This window comes from Bombus flavifrons, chromosome 5, assembly GCF_040668555.2.
Source record: "Bombus flavifrons isolate JBK064 chromosome 5, iyBomFlav1_principal, whole genome shotgun sequence".
NCBI classification, from domain to species: domain Eukaryota; kingdom Metazoa; phylum Arthropoda; class Insecta; order Hymenoptera; family Apidae; genus Bombus; species Bombus flavifrons.
The window spans coordinates 11,529,433-11,546,197 of record NC_138446.1 but is presented as its reverse complement, the minus strand read 5'-3'; the positions used below and the strand labels follow the sequence as shown (position 1 = coordinate 11,546,197).

The 16,765-nt window shown below is 30.7% G+C and overlaps 4 protein-coding genes across 12 annotated transcripts; 2 read left to right on the top strand and 2 right to left on the bottom strand.

Annotated features, from left to right (window-relative positions):
• Positions 1–836: 836 nt before the first annotated feature.
• Positions 837–8,997, bottom strand: Gapvd1 (GTPase activating protein and VPS9 domains 1). 5 transcript variants are annotated; one of them, XM_069113117.1, is made up of 17 exons: positions 8,432–8,539; positions 8,223–8,295; positions 7,922–8,120; positions 6,486–7,830; positions 5,895–6,085; positions 5,328–5,487; positions 5,086–5,259; positions 4,850–5,011; positions 4,491–4,758; positions 4,270–4,367; positions 3,748–4,184; positions 3,068–3,563; positions 2,688–2,923; positions 2,330–2,586; positions 2,019–2,230; positions 1,539–1,924; positions 837–1,430 (listed from the first exon to the last, which is right to left on the bottom strand). In XM_069113117.1, exons 3-17 carry the CDS (start codon positions 8,051–8,053, stop codon positions 1,299–1,301), a joined length of 4,686 nt encoding a protein of 1,561 aa, XP_068969218.1. In that variant the 5' UTR covers positions 8,054–8,120; positions 8,223–8,295; positions 8,432–8,539; the 3' UTR covers positions 837–1,298. The 5 variants fall into 5 exon arrangements, with proteins under 5 accessions (XP_068969218.1, XP_068969219.1, XP_068969216.1 ...); XM_069113118.1 differs by lacking the exons at positions 8,223–8,295; positions 8,432–8,539 and adding an exon at positions 8,847–8,997 and having other exon boundaries at positions 7,922–8,222; XM_069113115.1 differs by having other exon boundaries at positions 8,223–8,544.
• Positions 8,998–9,045: 48 nt separating this feature from the next.
• Positions 9,046–13,111, top strand: LOC138179885 (sec1 family domain-containing protein 2). 5 transcript variants are annotated; one of them, XM_069113120.1, is made up of 11 exons: positions 9,046–9,202; positions 9,280–9,536; positions 9,655–9,897; positions 9,980–10,249; positions 10,334–10,519; positions 10,611–10,868; positions 10,941–11,069; positions 11,145–11,376; positions 11,438–11,546; positions 11,651–11,800; positions 11,895–13,111. In XM_069113120.1, exons 2-11 carry the CDS (start codon positions 9,336–9,338, stop codon positions 12,100–12,102), a joined length of 1,986 nt encoding a protein of 661 aa, XP_068969221.1. In that variant the 5' UTR covers positions 9,046–9,202; positions 9,280–9,335; the 3' UTR covers positions 12,103–13,111. The 5 variants fall into 5 exon arrangements, with proteins under 5 accessions (XP_068969221.1, XP_068969225.1, XP_068969222.1 ...); XM_069113122.1 differs by having other exon boundaries at positions 9,058–9,202; positions 9,287–9,536; XM_069113124.1 differs by lacking the exon at positions 11,895–13,111 and having other exon boundaries at positions 11,651–11,804.
• On the bottom strand, positions 12,152–12,946 carry Xrcc2 (X-ray repair cross complementing 2). The gene has a single exon (XM_069113138.1). The coding sequence runs from the start codon at positions 12,944–12,946 to the stop codon at positions 12,152–12,154; it is 795 nt and encodes a 264-aa protein (XP_068969239.1).
• Positions 13,112–13,677: 566 nt separating the features above from the next.
• On the top strand, positions 13,678–16,715 carry wds (WD repeat-containing protein wds). The gene is made up of 9 exons (XM_069113137.1): positions 13,678–13,692; positions 13,797–14,341; positions 14,484–14,580; positions 14,661–14,824; positions 14,959–15,048; positions 15,404–15,543; positions 15,641–15,872; positions 15,974–16,061; positions 16,163–16,715. The coding sequence occupies exons 2-9, from the start codon at positions 14,249–14,251 to the stop codon at positions 16,261–16,263; spliced, it is 1,005 nt and encodes a 334-aa protein (XP_068969238.1). The 5' UTR covers positions 13,678–13,692; positions 13,797–14,248; the 3' UTR covers positions 16,264–16,715.
• The last annotated feature ends 50 nt before the right edge of the window (positions 16,716–16,765 follow it).

Genomic DNA, 16,765 nt, shown 5'->3' with positions numbered 1-16,765 from the left:
ACCAAAAAATGATTGGGGAACAAATAGGGATACTATAATAAAATTTAAAAATTAAATTTCTTGATGTACAAGGCAAATTCTTGAACTATTTAGGAATTAAATTAAAGCTTACTGAATATATTGGAAAATATTTTAATTTACACGATACAATATGCAAAAAAAGAGAAAAAGAAAAAATGAAAAAGTTTTAATTGTCACAAAGAACTATTTAAAAGAATTGGTTTATGAATCATTATAATTTCTATCTATTACTTTTAAACGTAATTATTTTATTCTAATTTGTAAAAATTGTAAGATATGTTAGCACAGACATACAAAAAACCAGGTTTTGTAAGTATCTTATCTATAATATTACTAAACACGACTAATAAAAATTACTTGTATTTACATACATACATATGTATATGGTGTCTATTATTTAACTGAGTTAATATAGTGTTAGTTTAGAAAGTAATATCAGCAATGGATTTAGAATTTTGTGTTTAAACAAATACAATATGAATTCCTTCTCTATATAGGCTTATCTTTTGATTAAAATTGATATTTTATATATGAAATGAATTTTTTGTTTTTGGCACTTTATTCTAGAGAAATCGTTGAAAGGTAGATGCATTTCCTAAGATAAAAAAACAATATACAATATGTTTACTATAGTGGCTTGTTATTGACAGTTTTAAAAAGGAATAACTAGAATCACTTTGTGCTTAGAAATCATTGTTATATATAATGTGAAAACAAAAAAATTGAAAATAATGATATTAGTAATATCAATACTGATTGCAATGTACAATGCCATACTGTAAGATTATGAATGTTGACAGTAATAACGACAACAATTATTATTATTATTATTATTATTATTATTATTATTATTATTATTATTACATATTAATAATATAAATAATAATAACGATGATGATGATGATGATGGCAATGATGATAGTGACGATAATAATAATAATTGATATTTGAAATTAAGATAAATGTGACAATGAGAGTGGTGCTAGTAATGTTGGTAAGGACAGCAAGATTAGCAGAAATATCTGTTAGATATACAATAGAAATAATAATAGTAGAAGCAATTTTAACAAAAATAATAGACAGCAATAACAATAAAGCTATTGAAAAGGATGAGAATAACAATTTCACGAGAAGAAATGATATGGAGATTGATATTACGACTATAATAACGTGATAGTAATAATAAAAATTATTGAAAAGATATGACGACAGCGACAATGAAAATTATGATACACTATTTCTACATGTTCCGGCGATAACTTGTTATTAAGTGCAACTTAATCCATAGTCTTTATAAATTCAATCGCGGAACAAAATTGCGTCCACCAATATTGTTCTTCTCCTCCTAATCGATTCCCATAGAAACTATCCACATATTGTATAGTGGAAAGCAAGGACGGTGGGTTAGTCTGAAAATATAATCGAAGAAACTATTACTATCCTTAGTGTCAAATATTAATAACCAACTTGTATATACACATACAAGTTGAAAAGAAAAAATGGAATGAAACACTTGCTTTAATGATAACGTAGACTAATACAGGAATTAGATCATCGGCTGCGGGTACTCCCCTCTCGGTTGCCATCGAAAGCAAGTTCATGATGGTGGTAGCACAACGAAAGACACATTGCAACTTATCTCTAGGTGTCTTATATGCTGATATCACAGCTAATTCCGCTTGAGCCCATGGCCAGGGACATTCGTAATGGTATATTTTAGGAATTCGTAAATCCTTGTGGTTCGGTGTTACAACATTGGCCAGTTTTTTAATATGATCATGAAGTAATTGGTCCCTATAAACGTCACCATCTCCATTTGGATAAAGCGCGTTGTGGTAAACACGTGCCATTACAGTCCTTTCAACTACAACTCTTGCCAAATTTAGTTGATTTTCGCAAGCACCTATATTGACAGTGCAATCATTTACAAACAACCATAGTAATTAATATATTATATCAAGTTGTTTGTAAACTCGAATTAATTAACATTTACTCACACTGCCAAATTGAATCATTGTCTATTTTTGCATTAAGTTTACTTAGAAAGCTATCGACCAAGTCTTGTTTTTCATCTGCTAATGTTAACTTTTTAAATTCATCACAAAAACGTAGTAAAAGGGATTCTTTTTTTTCTAAAAAAACTTTCACGCAAGCAGATACAAGATGATTATTGACAGCATCTCGATCACATTTCACTCTAATACATAATCTACAATTGTGTAAAGATATTAACATTGCTTTGAATATTATTAAAGAAATTGTGCGCGCGCGCACATATTTATACTTTTAAAAAGGTCGGTAACTATACCTATCCAAGTGAGCCAATGTAGAGAGTAATCCTTGACGACATCTAATCAAATACGCAATATAAGGAGATCGTTTTTGGTAATCTTCGCGCAATGATTTAAATAATTTTCTGCACCCGTCGTCGTTAAATAATCTAACGCAACGTAGTGTTTCGTGTAAATGCGCTATCAAGGCTCTGTCTTGTAAATTGATAGCTTCTGCCAACTGCAACTGCAGGAAGGCGACTAATTCATTTTCTTTTTGCGACCAATAATTCCGCTGTAACAAGTAAATTGTTATTTTTTTTCTGTTAGCAATATGACGTTCAGTTTCAATTTCAATTTGTAAGAAACATTTAATACGATTACAAGCTTTAGCACCTCGGATGCAGCACTCCAAGGAATATGTTGGAGATCAGCGGTACTTAGTACCATTCGCAATTTTCTTTTTGCATCAGCAAATGCGTAGGAAAGCTCAACGTTATTCGGATCTATAAGAAGCCTTTCATCCTCGGTAGGTTCTTTCGTACGAGACTGATTACTTTCTACAGATACTTCCGTATCGCTTGCTGCACTCGGTTTCCTCCTGTATTTGGCTAAGATATCGTCCGTACTATCTAGAAAATTTTTAAATAATTTTCATTACCTTGAAATTAACGTTTCTTCCTTTGTGTCTATGTTTTTCTCCATTTTTACTTTTTCTTAGTTTTGCCTTTACAACGATTATTACAATGCAAAATGTTAAAGAAAGCAATATTTACCACCGCTCGGGTTACCGGCTGATGACACATCTTCTGACATTATTCTACGTAATCTATGTCGTCCTATGTCAATATTATCGCCGATGGCTTCTCGATCGTAACATCTGCCGATATCGTCTGTGCCACGAATCGCCTTACCCCGCCGATTTCGCAGAGACATTTTCAGTTTTCCAAAAAAACTTCTTTTATTTTTCTGATCATCGTCCAACAATTCCTTGTCTCCGCGTTCAGCAGTCATATCGAAGCTAATACTTTTTGGTATGGCTCCGCTGGATACGGTTGGTTTCGGACAGTCATTGATCGTCATATCGCAACTCTCATTCATTGCTCCCATCGATATTGGCAATTCCGAACTTGTAGTTTTTATTCGTGTGTCAGAACCAGAACTACTGCTGGATGCCAAGCTCCCGGTACTTAATCCAACAACACCGTCCGGGCCATTTTCGTTAACAGTTTCGTCAACCGAACTGACTAAGCTACTTTCTAATTCCTGCGACTAAAACACGCTTCGAAAATTAACTATACCGTAACTATTAAACAACCAGTCGAATGCTATATAAAAACGCGCAATTGCATCGAAGAAGCCAAAGATAATATAATAATAACAATAATAATAATAGTAAGAATAAAATAGTAGTAGCACTAAGAACAACAATAACAATAATTTAGAAAAAACAAACCTCTAATTTTATGTTGGTATTGTGCGATTTTTCTGTGCTCGACAATGTGGGCGGTGATATATGATTGGCTAATAATAAAGCTGGCGCAACTGCTGCTACACTGATACGATTATGAGTCGAAGCAGTTTGTTCCATTTGACTTTTTCCATTCTCAATGTGAAGTTTGTCTATGAGATGGACTAATCTGTCCTCGCATATGGATTTATCATAATTTGTTGAGCTACCGTCAATGCTGTTGGCATTTTTGTCGACATATTCTATCACGCTTGATTGATAATCAGACCTGCTTGCATTTTGTCCAGTTACATTTAAGGACGATGCCGAGAGAGAGTTTGTTGGTGAAAGAACAACAGTTGTAGGAAATTGCATATTTTCCTGACTTATCGATATCGATCTAAGATTCGTTGTTGACACACATTCGGTTGTTGTAACATTTTCTAAAAATTAAGGACTCATATAAGTGCTAGGAATTGAATATAAAATAAGAATATTAAGTAATAAGATGTGTTTAAAATTATTAACTGTTCTTACGAGGAATCGCTTGTATCATGGTTTTTTCGGTTATTTCAGCTTCGCTACGAGGTTCAACTTCGATTTCGGATCTTGCGGTATCATCAGATCTAAAATGTGACAATAACTAATGCATCATCTACTTTTTCTGTATTTTCCTCATCTTTCTTTTTCTTTTATATTGTTTTGTTATTTCTCCATTGTCTCTTTTTTTTATTATCTATATAGCATACCTTGCAACGCTAGCAGTATCGTCGGTATCAACCTCTGTCAATCTTTCAGAATCACTAGCTAATACATCGGTACTCCATGCTTCAGATGCAGTTTCGCTAACATCTAGTACAGCTTGTGGTACTGATTCTGACGTTGTTGGTAAAACTGGAGGAGTTTGCTCAGACGAATGGGGATACAATACTTTCTCTTGTTGCTCGATTATTTCGCTATCGGAAGCAAGAACATCAGTTGACCAGGTATCAGATACCATCGAAACAGTTTCATCTCCTGAAAATGTACGAGTGCAAACGTTAAAATAAAATATGTATAAACATATTGTGTATTCATAGGAAATTATTTCTTTTTATTTCTTAAATACCTTCAATCAATTTTTTAATTTCGAATTTACAGAACTTGTCATCTATTTCGCATCGACTTTGTTTGGTTGGTATATTCGACGGAGGTAAATCTAATTGTCGAGTTTCACCCACTGTCCGTCCTTCATCTCCTTCGGTAATTTGAGATGACGGGGTGTCACGACCTATATTCAATTGTCAAATGATCCAATACAATTCTCGTTACTCTTACACTTAAATAAAATTTATTTAACAAAACCTGATATATTAGGCGTTCCTCGTCCTGATACACTGGCAGATACCATATCTGAGAGATTATCATTTTGATCTTCCGTTTCCAATTCAAGAGAGGAAGCGACACTGTGGTTTGATGCAGCTTCTGATACCGCTTCTAAATTATCCGAAGTATTTCCGATAAAACCATCGAATAAAACTAATAACATTCAATGTTAATGATTATCCTTTATAAAGTACAAATACTAACTTCTAATATTTTAATACCTTCATCATGAGATAGCGAAAATCTTGTCTTTTTTTCTTGACTTTCTGTACGTTCAACACCACAATTGTTTTGTCTGTCATGTACATTGGATATGTCATCAGAAAGATTTAGATTAACCGAACCATTATCTATATTGGATTGAAGTTCTGTGCATAACACCTATCATATATATAAAAAACAGAAAAAGTAATCATTTGACAAACAGTTGATTATCATTTAGTTAAATATCGGTTAACTGTTTGAGTCCCAGAAGTCATTGAAAAAACAGGGTCGATAAATCCCGAACAGCGCGATAGCGCTTGTCTTAATCGATTGCGAAGAAAATCAAGCGGCGCAATAGCGCTCGTTATAATTGTTACTTTATGAAATACATATATATTATTATATATGCGTACTATTAGTTTATATATATTTCAAGTTTTGTTCAATAAAAATTATTGAGAAGATAACAATGAAATACAAAATACCGTCAGTCGTCCGTAGCGTTCAAATGAAATGGGACACAAAATAGAAACAGCGCGATCGCGCTGCTTGGGTCTCAGACGGTTAAAAAAACTAATGTATACCTTTTGTTCACTAAGAAGTCCTACGAATTCTCCTGTATTTGGTCCAAATGGAATTACAAGAACATCTTGAGGATTTTTGTCAACAGATTCTTCTTCAGGGGTTGAAGTGCCATTCAATTCATCTACCCCGTCATTAGTCGTATTAGACGAGTATGATGACGATGATGATACTCGAATTCCTCGACCCTTTCCTAGAGAAATCAAAGTTTAATATCCCTTCTTTTGGTAAATACGACTTCTTTATTTGTCTTTCACTTTATCCTTAAATACTGAATTATACACGCGTAAGAACGCGTAACTTTGTACGTACTTTATTTCTTTAATCAATGATTTACGTTAAAGATATTTGTTTAAAGATTATACTTGGAAATTTCTCATCTAAAAAAAATGCAATGAATCCTATGAAGAATGCTAAATATATATTTGCATGTACATTTGAAAGACAAGTTTAATTTTAGGATATCAAATAAAATACATTTAATATCAGTATTTCCCGATATAAATCGTGAAGTATGAGACGATTCTGAATTTCGTCATTGGACTAAAAAAGAAAAGATAAAACAAAGGAATAAAACTAATGATTGGACATACCTTTTCCTAATAAACCTCCCTTCTTGCTGGTAGTTTCAACAGAAGCATTGTTCGCCAATTTATTAGTAGTTAAGGAACCGGAAGGTAATTGAGAGAGCATATCAATCAACTGTTTCTTTTCAAACGCAGCGGACCGTGAAGCGTTTTCTACCGTAGTTTCTTTAGCTATAGTTTGCAGAAACGTAATTAATGTATTCAATTCCGTTTCTGTAAATAAAGCAGCGGAGCGAGAAAGACCTCGAAGTTTATTATTATCGATGATATTAGGCTCGTCCTCGAGTTCTTCTGCACCGTCCACCATCGCATCTATTATAGAAGAAACGGAATCCTTATCGAACTTCTTGTATAGATCAAATGTTTTGCTATCAACAGCCTGGTATTTCATTAAGGAAAGCATTTGCAAAATTTGTCCAACTTGCATGAGATTGAATCGGGCAATGTAGCTAATAGGCGCATCAGTGATACCATATGGCTCTGGATTTACTATTGCAGGACATATGAAATATGTAAAAACCAAATCAGTGCACATTGCATGTACCTCTTTTGAATCAACATTCCCACTTTTTCCCAAAAGTCCTGCCATCTGTCTAACCAACCAACATACACTACTTGGAAAACAATGCATATTTTCTCGTATACTGATTATAAATCTTTGTGTAATGTGGAATAGAGAATTAATTGTCCAGAGCCTATAACGTTGTAGCTTTGTTTCATACTCTGCAGTACCTTCTTTGCCAAATTTCTTTAATCTTTCAGATGGAGGAAATCTTATGGGTGCTTTATCTGGGTCAATATCAAGAAACATTTCATCTTCCATTAATAACTGTACAATAGGGTTATGTAAAGCAGCAGTTAAGAAAAACTTTGCTGAAAATAGACTCTCATGAAAAACTGAATAAAACCTAGAGAAAGCACATGTGCTGTGTCTGAGTAATCTCCGAGGATTATCAGATGGTACAATTTGTAGCAGCATTAGATGTTTCAGTAACTTTAAAACCAAAATTTTATCCTCTGGTAATAAACAACTACCATATAAACCAGCTGCTAATGATTGGACTATAGTTTGCACAGAGTCTGGTAGTAATTTGTCCCCCTCAACTAAACATGATGCAATTAGCTTTGGAGACTTTCTAAGAGCACCTAAGAATTCCCCATATGACAAACATGTCTGATAACGTAAATACTTGTACACATCGACAAAATTTGAATTTTCCAATGTATTTGCTCTTTGACAACAAGATGCTGGTGTACAGTATGGTTTAGACATTATCAACTGATTAAGATTAACTCTTTGCTGCGCTGTAATCCATGCTTGTTGTGCTAAATTGGATGATGCGTATAACACCTAAAAAAAATCCAAACAATTCTTTGTTTAAATGTCATAAACCATTTCCATGTTTTTATTTATTTGTTACCAAAAATTAACTATTACATACCTTTTCATTGAGTATTTGTAAATTTTGCTGTTCCGAAGTAACAAACAGGCGTTCTTGACGCAAATGATTGGCTAATTCGATTATATCCCATTGCAGTGTTCCCAGGGATTCTACACTATTTGCCGATGACATTACTAAGCATACCCAGGAGAACAATGAGTATCGTGAAATAATTTTCAAAATCTTCCCTCCTTAGATTCTAGATATTAATGGTTACTAATGTATCAAAGCTTCTTACATACTTGTCAAATGTATCATTATAACATACTGTATTGCACTTGATTTAATAAAAAAACTATACCTGTATATAATGATAAATAAGATAAGTTGTTTTTATTTTCTTTGTTTAACGGAAAGTAAAATATTTAGATAAACTAGAAGAAAATAAATGATTGTTAGAAAATATAAGAAAAGAATCTCAACTAATCGCGTCGATTTAAATTCTTTTTTAAAACGACGATGGCTTAAATTCTTTTATTCGATTAAGTTATTCCTAAAACCGGTAGTTACGCGTTGCTTGCAGAATTAAGGTTTTTTACTGTTGTCCTTTTTATCTCGAAACAATATTCGCACCGACGCACAATCATTTTCCTTTATAGGTTAGAATTTTCTTCGACAAATGGCTGTACCTGTACTTTAAATCGAAATCTAAATCTTCGTATGATTGTTCGATTACTCGACAATGATTTGAATGTTGAACTAATGACCGATTTGTCTATTTTAAAAAATCAATGTTTTACTTTTAAACAAAACTTTGTTTAATATGTAAACGGACTTAAATAAAATCGCTTTTTCAAATATATATATTTTCTGTTTTATTTAAATTATGTATTAAATTTCTTGCATAAGATGAATTTGAGCAGTTAAAATTTTCAATTTTATAATTTATACAAATAAAAGAATATGCATTCTTTTTTTGTCCTACTTTCTTTTTCTTCGTTCAAATTTCATATTTAAATTCTATTATAGATTATAAGTAGTAGCTAATGGTGATAAAGTAATAAATAATATAAAATAAAAGACGTCCTTTATACTCCAAGTTCAACATATGTACGTATATGCAACCATACGCAAACAAGACCGCGTGCGCACGCATATGAAGAGTAGGTGTGAACACGTATACATGTCAATATCTGTACATACTGTTTAATATATGTATATCTTTTTGTACGATACTGTATAATATATAATATAGAAATTAGGTTAACTAAGTACTTTTTTCGACTAACTTGCTTCATTGCAGCTTCGTTATTATGTACTAATATATATAATCATATACACGTATGTGTTATTTGTATACATAATAGAGTATCAATATTAAGATTTGGAGAAAAGTTGATTTGTATATCATTAAACAGGTTATAGATAATGAGAAATCAAGGAAGTGATCGCTACTGAAATTTTGGAAAGAAAAATGACAGACATTATTTTAGAAATTAAAAAACTTATCTCTGAATATTGGAAAAATATTTTTGCAGAAGTATGTGATGCAGTAGTTTATGTAGATCACTGTGCAATTGAATGTTTGCATTGGTACACAGCTGGTAAAGGCTATCTAGCATTAAAAGATGCTGGAGCAGTTGCAGTTTATGAGTTTGGCATGTATCATTTTCGAGTAGGTATATATATTTATAGGATTGTGAAAGATTTAAAAGAAGTAGAAAATGAAGTTTTAAAAAGATGAAAGACATTAAATCCATTTCATGATTAAAGACATTTCTTGTCATTTTTAGTATGTCGAAGTAAAAGATACTAAAAAAGCTGTTATTATATCAACATCTGGTGATCCAGCATTTTATCAACGAACAATTAAAATGATTCTGGCAAAGAATACTTTCCAGAACTGTATTGTGTACTGCAGTGTACCTTGTAGCACTATCAACCATTTGGGAACATTATCTGCTGAAGAAAAATTAGATTACAATAAATTAAAGAAAGACATTAAGGTTTGGATGACTTCAGGAAATCTTTCTCAAGTTGGTTAATCAATTATTTATTTTGTCTTCAAACTTGTTCCAAATTTATTTCAGTTATAACTAAGACAAGCTTAATTTGTAGGAACCTGTTGTTGACATTATTTATGTACCGATTTTTATTGCCCTTTTAAATAAGGATTTATTTGTAACACCTCCTTTTGGAGATTTAATGCCATCTCTGGACACAAATATTCCAAAAGATACATTTGTTAAATTGAATTTCTTAGCATATTCATTTTATAATCTATTTGATAGTATAGGAGCTAAATTAGATATTTATTCACTTGGAAATTTAAGTGATCATCTTGCAAAGAATTTAGAAGATTATATGTCTAGTATTAATCATAAAAGTGTGAGTAGTAGAAAGTAAGGCACTGAAAAAATAAATTAAGATAAGTTAATGAAAAATAAATTTTACTTATTGTTATTTCTATAGCATTTATCTGAAACTTCAGAAATAGGAGTCTCTCTTATTTTGATTGACAGAACATTAGATCTTTGTACACCTACTAGTAACAATATGGAATCTTTTCTTGCAAAAATATTACGTACGTTTCCTCATTTACCTCATCATGATAACGATGTAGCCATTAATATGTCACTTCTATTTGGGAGTGTAACGGTACAAATAAGTATATAGTTGTTCATATAACTGTTTTTATTAATTTATGTGGATGGTGAATAATAGATTACTTTTTTTTATGGGTTTCAAGGAAGTGTTAAAATCATATGAAATACCAGGTTGTTTAGCAAGTATGGAAGATGAGATGATGGATCTTCTTATTTCACAAAAAGGAAAAAGGTTGTTAAATACAGTTAACCAATTTTTAAATGATATAACTTTAGCAAAAGGTAGTCCAAAATTAAGAACACCAACAAGGATTTCTGGTCATAGCTTAGAAAAACTTCTCAGCAAAATTCAATCTACAAACAGTATTGATTCTATGATAATTCATACAGAAAAACTTCAGGTAATTTTCAATTTTCATTTCTTTGAACAATGGACAAATCCTAGAGCTACTTCTTTTCACTTCGAAATATAGTGTATTTTAGCAATAATCGAAGCATCTATATCGCAAAAAGCTGATCAAATTGAACTACTTACTAGTTTAGAAAAATTAGCTTTGCAAAATCTTTCTGTGAGTCGAGAATCCTCGAGTATACTCGTACAGGTAAACCTTTTTCTTAATTTCATTTATACGACAATATGTGTCTACTTAATAAATATAAATTAAACAATTTTTTAGTTGAGTAATATTATACGAACGCGAATTCACAGGGGACTTGATGTTGAAAACTTATTAGCATTACTGATACATGTTTACTCACTTGCGGGAACGCAGATTCGATTTTCCACACAACAAGAACGCCGATTAGAAGAGTCAATTGCGGATGCAATTTTTGAAGATTTCCAAATTTTAAAAGAAAGTCCTTTGATGAATACAAAATCAACCTATCAGCGTAATTTATTACTACTAGGTACATATTATTTGAGATACGTTCTTCTTAAAATATTTTAAAGTTGCATTTGTTATTTTAGGTGGAGACAATGTTGCTGTAGCGCAAGAAACATCATGTAACATTGCAGCACGTATTCTCAATACTCTGAGATTAATCGCGGAACAACGTTTAATACTGCAAGATTATAGGTAAAACCTCTACATGAAAACTTCTCTTTTTTAATTATTCTCTTAATAATTAACATTATCTATTTTGAACAAAATTATATTAATAACGAAATAATTATTTGCAGATTTTGTATGTTGAAGCCAAGCTCTCAAGAATCAACTCGATACATTAGTATATTAGAACAAGTTACAAAGGATATATTTAGTGTAGACATAAATCGAGAACTACGAGATCTTCATAAAAAATCATCTTCATTTATTTCAGCTGGCTTTAAGTAAAAATTCTTCATTTGAAATAATTCATATGAATGAAATTTCTTAAAATATGATATTAAATATTAAGAATTTATAAATCTTCTTCCATTGCAGTTTAATTTTAGGGGGTAAAACAAAACGTCATCCTCGAGACAATCCCTATATTTTAATATACGTTGTTGGAGGCATTACTGCAGAAGAGGCAAAAGTAATTCAAGAAGTAGTATCTGCACATAGTAATGAAAAATCACCACATATAATATTAGCAGGATCTAGATTATTAAACCCTTTGGATATAGTGGATAAAATATTCTTTCCTTAATTATTTTTTTTTGTAGATATAATAGAAAAATTTGTAAATGTAATAGAATTCATCCTTCTCTTTCATCTATCTTCCATTTTATACCATTGGATAAAATGGAATAATGTATTTTCCTAATAATTTGTATTGTTTCTAATGTACATATAAAATTTGTCGAATTACACACCTTGCACAATTGTATTTTATAATCTATATTATTTGTAAGATATTTTCTTTTGTTATGTATGCTGTCACATAATTTGGTATATATAGTTGCTACATTAAATCGAGTTGTTTGTAGTTTGATAATTTTTATCAATTTCTTTATATATGTATCAATTGTAGTAATATTATCTTCACAGTCTTGCCAATAATATGCTGTTATGCTGTCAATAGCAAGAAGTGCAATTTTGGTGTTATCAAGGAATATGTCATCCAGTGTATGTAATGTTAAAGAAAATTGTTCATTATTATAACAATCAATGATATGCAAGTTGCGCAAAGAATCTTTAATAATAGTTGTCTTATCAAACTCTGTATCAATTGCTTCAGAAAATGATATATTGGCTGTATTTATGATACTGCTCATCAATTCAACCAATTTTGAAGTTTGAAAATGATGATCAGTATTTATCAAAATAGCTGAAGCATTGCAGCCTTTGATTGCATAATTATTTGGTAAGATACACCTTGCAAGCATTTGAGATAAAAGAAAAGTCTTACCAGATGATCGTTCTCCACCAATTTCTATAATATCTGTGTTCTGAGGACCTTCAGAGAACAAAGTATCTTCGAGCCCATGTAAGCTCGGTTTTTCATTTAGCCTTGTGAGCAATTCTGCTCCAGATTCAATCTGTGGTTGCATAGGTTTTATTTCTAATACTTTCCTTTATTTAATATATGCTTGTGGGTCGATCTTTATTTCTTTGTTATTTAAAATATCATTTAAATTGCTGCAATATTTTTATTTTACAACATTTTACCTTTTACTATCACATTACTATCAATATTTCTCTTTTACATATTCTGTCTGTAAAAAACGTGAATATCATATACATATATATTGCATTCGTATAGTATTGTATATATATATAAAACTTTAAATAAGATATATGTATATATCGTAATGTTACAATATATATTATTTAAAAAAATTAATAAAAAATCAAAATAAATAATGCGTAAAAATAATAAAAGGTAATGGAACAAAATCTTTGGTCTTACAAAAATGATTACAAATTAATCCTTAACTGAGCTTACATAAAAATCAGCAAGTTCTCCTATAAATGTAAGAAAGGACATAACTTAATTAATACTATATTGTAAAGCTATTAACCATCCGCTTTAAATGAAAAGATATTAATATGCTCGGCTCGATGAGTTAAAGAAATGAGCAAACTTTTAAAAAGTGAGGTTAACAAATGAAGTTTTTTTTTGAAGGACGACTTAAGCTTCTATCACAGTTTTTCGACTATTCGGTAGGCTGTAAACTGTAAGCTGTAAGTGCTGTAACCATAGAGATATAAAGATTGTCACGTGATAAGTTATTTCGTGTTTGAGTTTCATGAATCCTGAACTTAATGTAGAATATCAGGTGTTAAGAAATAGAGAGTAGGCAACAATCTTATTGTTTTTCATTTTTGTCATGTATATTATGGACGCGTATGTATATTAGAAAGTTTTTCATGAATGAACAAATGTTTTTATTTACGAAGGTATAAATGAAAAGATATAAATACGAAGACTAAAAGTGAAAAGAATTATATAAAGAAATACAAACGGAAATTGAAAAGTTTTACGAATAAGAGACAATTTTACGATTCGACACTTGGTAGATAGTGATAGTCAACAATAAGAAATTACATCGTGATCACATGTGCATTAGTGATTTAAAAGAAAATGTAAAGGTATCATTATTAAACGATTTTGGATATGGCATGAATCCAAAATGCAGTTTTTGATAGCTATATTAAATAAAGGAATTTGAAAAGATTTATTCCTTTAATATTGAGGAAGCATTTTCTTCTGGATTTTTATGTGAGGATTGAGTAATAAATGTGCTAAAAATTTTGAGTTTATCCATATAATTTATCCTGTTCTTTGTTTATATATATATACTCCAATTTTTATCTCATAAGTTAGTATATTCTCCAAAACTTGTCGAAAAATGGTGCCACTTGGACCATCACCAGGGCATCAAACGTCTGTCAATAATACTGCAACTACTCCAGCCAGTGGCACTAAAAGTAGCTCAACGTTGGTGAGCAAACTCAATAATTTGTGCTCTAATATTTCTGCTCTCTCTTTCTCTCTCTTTCTAACCACTTTTATTAATATTTCTCCTCTTGTTTTATTTGTGAATAATATGGTTAAAATTCCTGTGTGCTTGTTGATTTTTGTAGAAACCGAATTATACCCTGAAGTATACCTTGGCAGGCCATACCAAAGCAGTCTCTTCTGTAAAATTCAGTCCTAATGGAGAATGGCTTGCAAGTTCTTGTAAATAAAAATGTTTCTAATCTAATATCAATTTTGTAATTGCTAAGTTTATCTAAACAAAATTAATTTTTTGCTTGTAGCTGCAGATAAATTAATTAAAATATGGGGTTCCTATGATGGCAAATTTGAGAAAACAATATCCGGCCATAAGCTTGGTATTTCAGATGTTGCATGGTCTAGCGATAGTAGACTATTAGTATCTGCTTCTGATGATAAAACTTTGAAAATATGGGAATTGAGTTCTGTAAGTTGACTACTTTTACTTTAAGAAATTATATTTAAAATGAATTTAGATTTGTATGAAGTCTAGAACTTTAACATAAATGTAAGATATTTATTGTAAATAACTTAGTTATGTATAGTTCTTTTTATTTTCAGGGAAAGTGCTTAAAAACTTTAAAAGGCCATAGTAATTATGTTTTCTGTTGCAATTTTAATCCACAGTCAAATTTAATAGTTTCTGGTTCTGTAAGTATTTCAGTATAAAAATTCATTTATGTGAGATTTTTTTTTAAGAATAACGTGCAAGTCTCTGAATTATGTACATAAGCTTAGTGCACAATGATAATGCAAGAATGAAACATGTCATAATATATACTTAAATTAACATGGAATAAAAAAGAATTTGTTTCAATATGTATTGGAGAAAAATTTATGATAATACTTGAATTAAATAAGAGCATTCAAAACAAAAAAGTAGTTGATGTTAAATGGTATTTTATACAATATTTCTGAACTTTATTAAAAATAGCTTGTATGTTTATATGGACAAAGACTTGCACTGTAAGTATATATACAATATTAACATAATAAATATTATTAGTTTGATGAAAGTGTTCGGATATGGGATGTTAGAACTGGAAAATGCTTGAAAACTTTACCGGCTCATTCGGATCCTGTAAGTGCAGTTCATTTTAATAGGGACGGATCATTAATTGTATCTAGTAGTTACGACGGATTATGGTAAGTGTGCATATTTTTTTTTTGAATGTCAATACCTGCTTGTTAGAGAATAAATAAATAAATATGAATAACACCAATTGATATGATTGTTATGTAGTCGAATTTGGGACACCGCATCTGGCCAGTGTTTGAAGACTTTAATCGACGATGATAACCCTCCCGTATCTTTTGTAAAGTTTTCACCAAATGGAAAATATATTTTGGCAGCAACACTAGACAATACGTTAAAGCTTTGGGACTATAGCAAAGGAAAATGTTTGAAAACGTATACAGGTCATAAAAATGAAAAATATTGCATCTTCGCAAATTTTTCAGTTACAGGAGGAAAGGTAGGTTATATTACGTTCGTGTATATAATGCATTCGTTCGGTATGATTAAATCAACGTCGTTTAACTTATTTTTATATTTTTGATTTTTTTGATTCATCAGTGGATTGTTTCGGGTTCAGAAGACAATATGGTATACATTTGGAATTTGCAGACGAAAGAGATTGTTCAAAAATTGCAAGGACACACAGGTATAATAGATTATATTATAGAGATGATTCGATTCATATCATTATGGTGAAATATTGGCCTCATATATAATATACTAATCAATTCTTCTGTTTATTTTTAGATGTTGTGCTATGTACTACGTGTCACCCGACCGATAATATTATAGCTTCAGCCGCCCTTGAAAACGATAAAACTATCAAATTATGGAAAAGTGACACATAGAATATGCATGTTACTCACGATTTTATTAAAAATTCTACAAAGAGCGTTTGTATCTTTTAAAAACATCTTATTCGATCTTTCTTTTCTTTACTTTTTAAAATTTTTACATTTACTCAATTTTCAATCATAATGAAATTAATAATTTTAATAGATAATTCGTGTCTATCTTTCGGGTAATTGTAGAAAGCAGAACCTGGTTTTATACAATTAGATACTAAGATTACCATTATAATTGAATGAGCGCAATAAATCTAAATTGTTATGCATCGGTTAAGAAACAAATCCAAGAGTAAACAGTGTTCAGTGAACAATTTTCTTATCATTTCGACGTTATGTATAACCGATAGCTTTACGTTTGTAACTATGTAATTTACTTGTAAAGCGAATATGTACTCCTTTCTATTTATATGACACTAGAAAATAAAGCAATGTGTATAATATTTTGAACAGAATGCAACGGTTATATGTAACCTCTTTAAATATTCTAAAGAGGGAAAAGAAT

Excerpts from the sequence above, each read along its gene's own strand:
- Gapvd1 (XM_069113118.1), bottom strand. The coding sequence starts at position 8,053 with ATGTCATCGGCAAATAGTGTAGAATCCCTGGGAACACTGCAATGGGAT. Across the intron at positions 6,086-6,485 it reads GGGAGGTTTATTAGGAAAAG|GAAAGGGTCGAGGAATTCGA; the intron begins GTATGTCCAATC and ends TGATTTCTCTAG. Across the intron at positions 3,564-3,747 it reads ATACCAACATAAAATTAGAG|TCGCAGGAATTAGAAAGTAG; the intron begins GTTTGTTTTTTC and ends AGCGTGTTTTAG.
- LOC138179885 (XM_069113120.1), top strand. The coding sequence starts at position 9,336 with ATGACAGACATTATTTTAGAAATTAAAAAACTTATCTCTGAATATTGG. Across the intron at positions 10,250-10,333 it reads CTAGTATTAATCATAAAAGT|CATTTATCTGAAACTTCAGA; the intron begins GTGAGTAGTAGA and ends TTATTTCTATAG. Across the intron at positions 10,520-10,610 it reads TTCTATTTGGGAGTGTAACG|GAAGTGTTAAAATCATATGA; the intron begins GTACAAATAAGT and ends ATGGGTTTCAAG.
- Xrcc2 (XM_069113138.1), bottom strand. The coding sequence starts at position 12,946 with ATGCAACCACAGATTGAATCTGGAGCAGAATTGCTCACAAGGCTAAAT.
- wds (XM_069113137.1), top strand. The coding sequence starts at position 14,249 with ATGGTGCCACTTGGACCATCACCAGGGCATCAAACGTCTGTCAATAAT. Across the intron at positions 14,825-14,958 it reads AAATATGGGAATTGAGTTCT|GGAAAGTGCTTAAAAACTTT; the intron begins GTAAGTTGACTA and ends TTTTATTTTCAG. Across the intron at positions 15,544-15,640 it reads AGTAGTTACGACGGATTATG|TCGAATTTGGGACACCGCAT; the intron begins GTAAGTGTGCAT and ends ATTGTTATGTAG.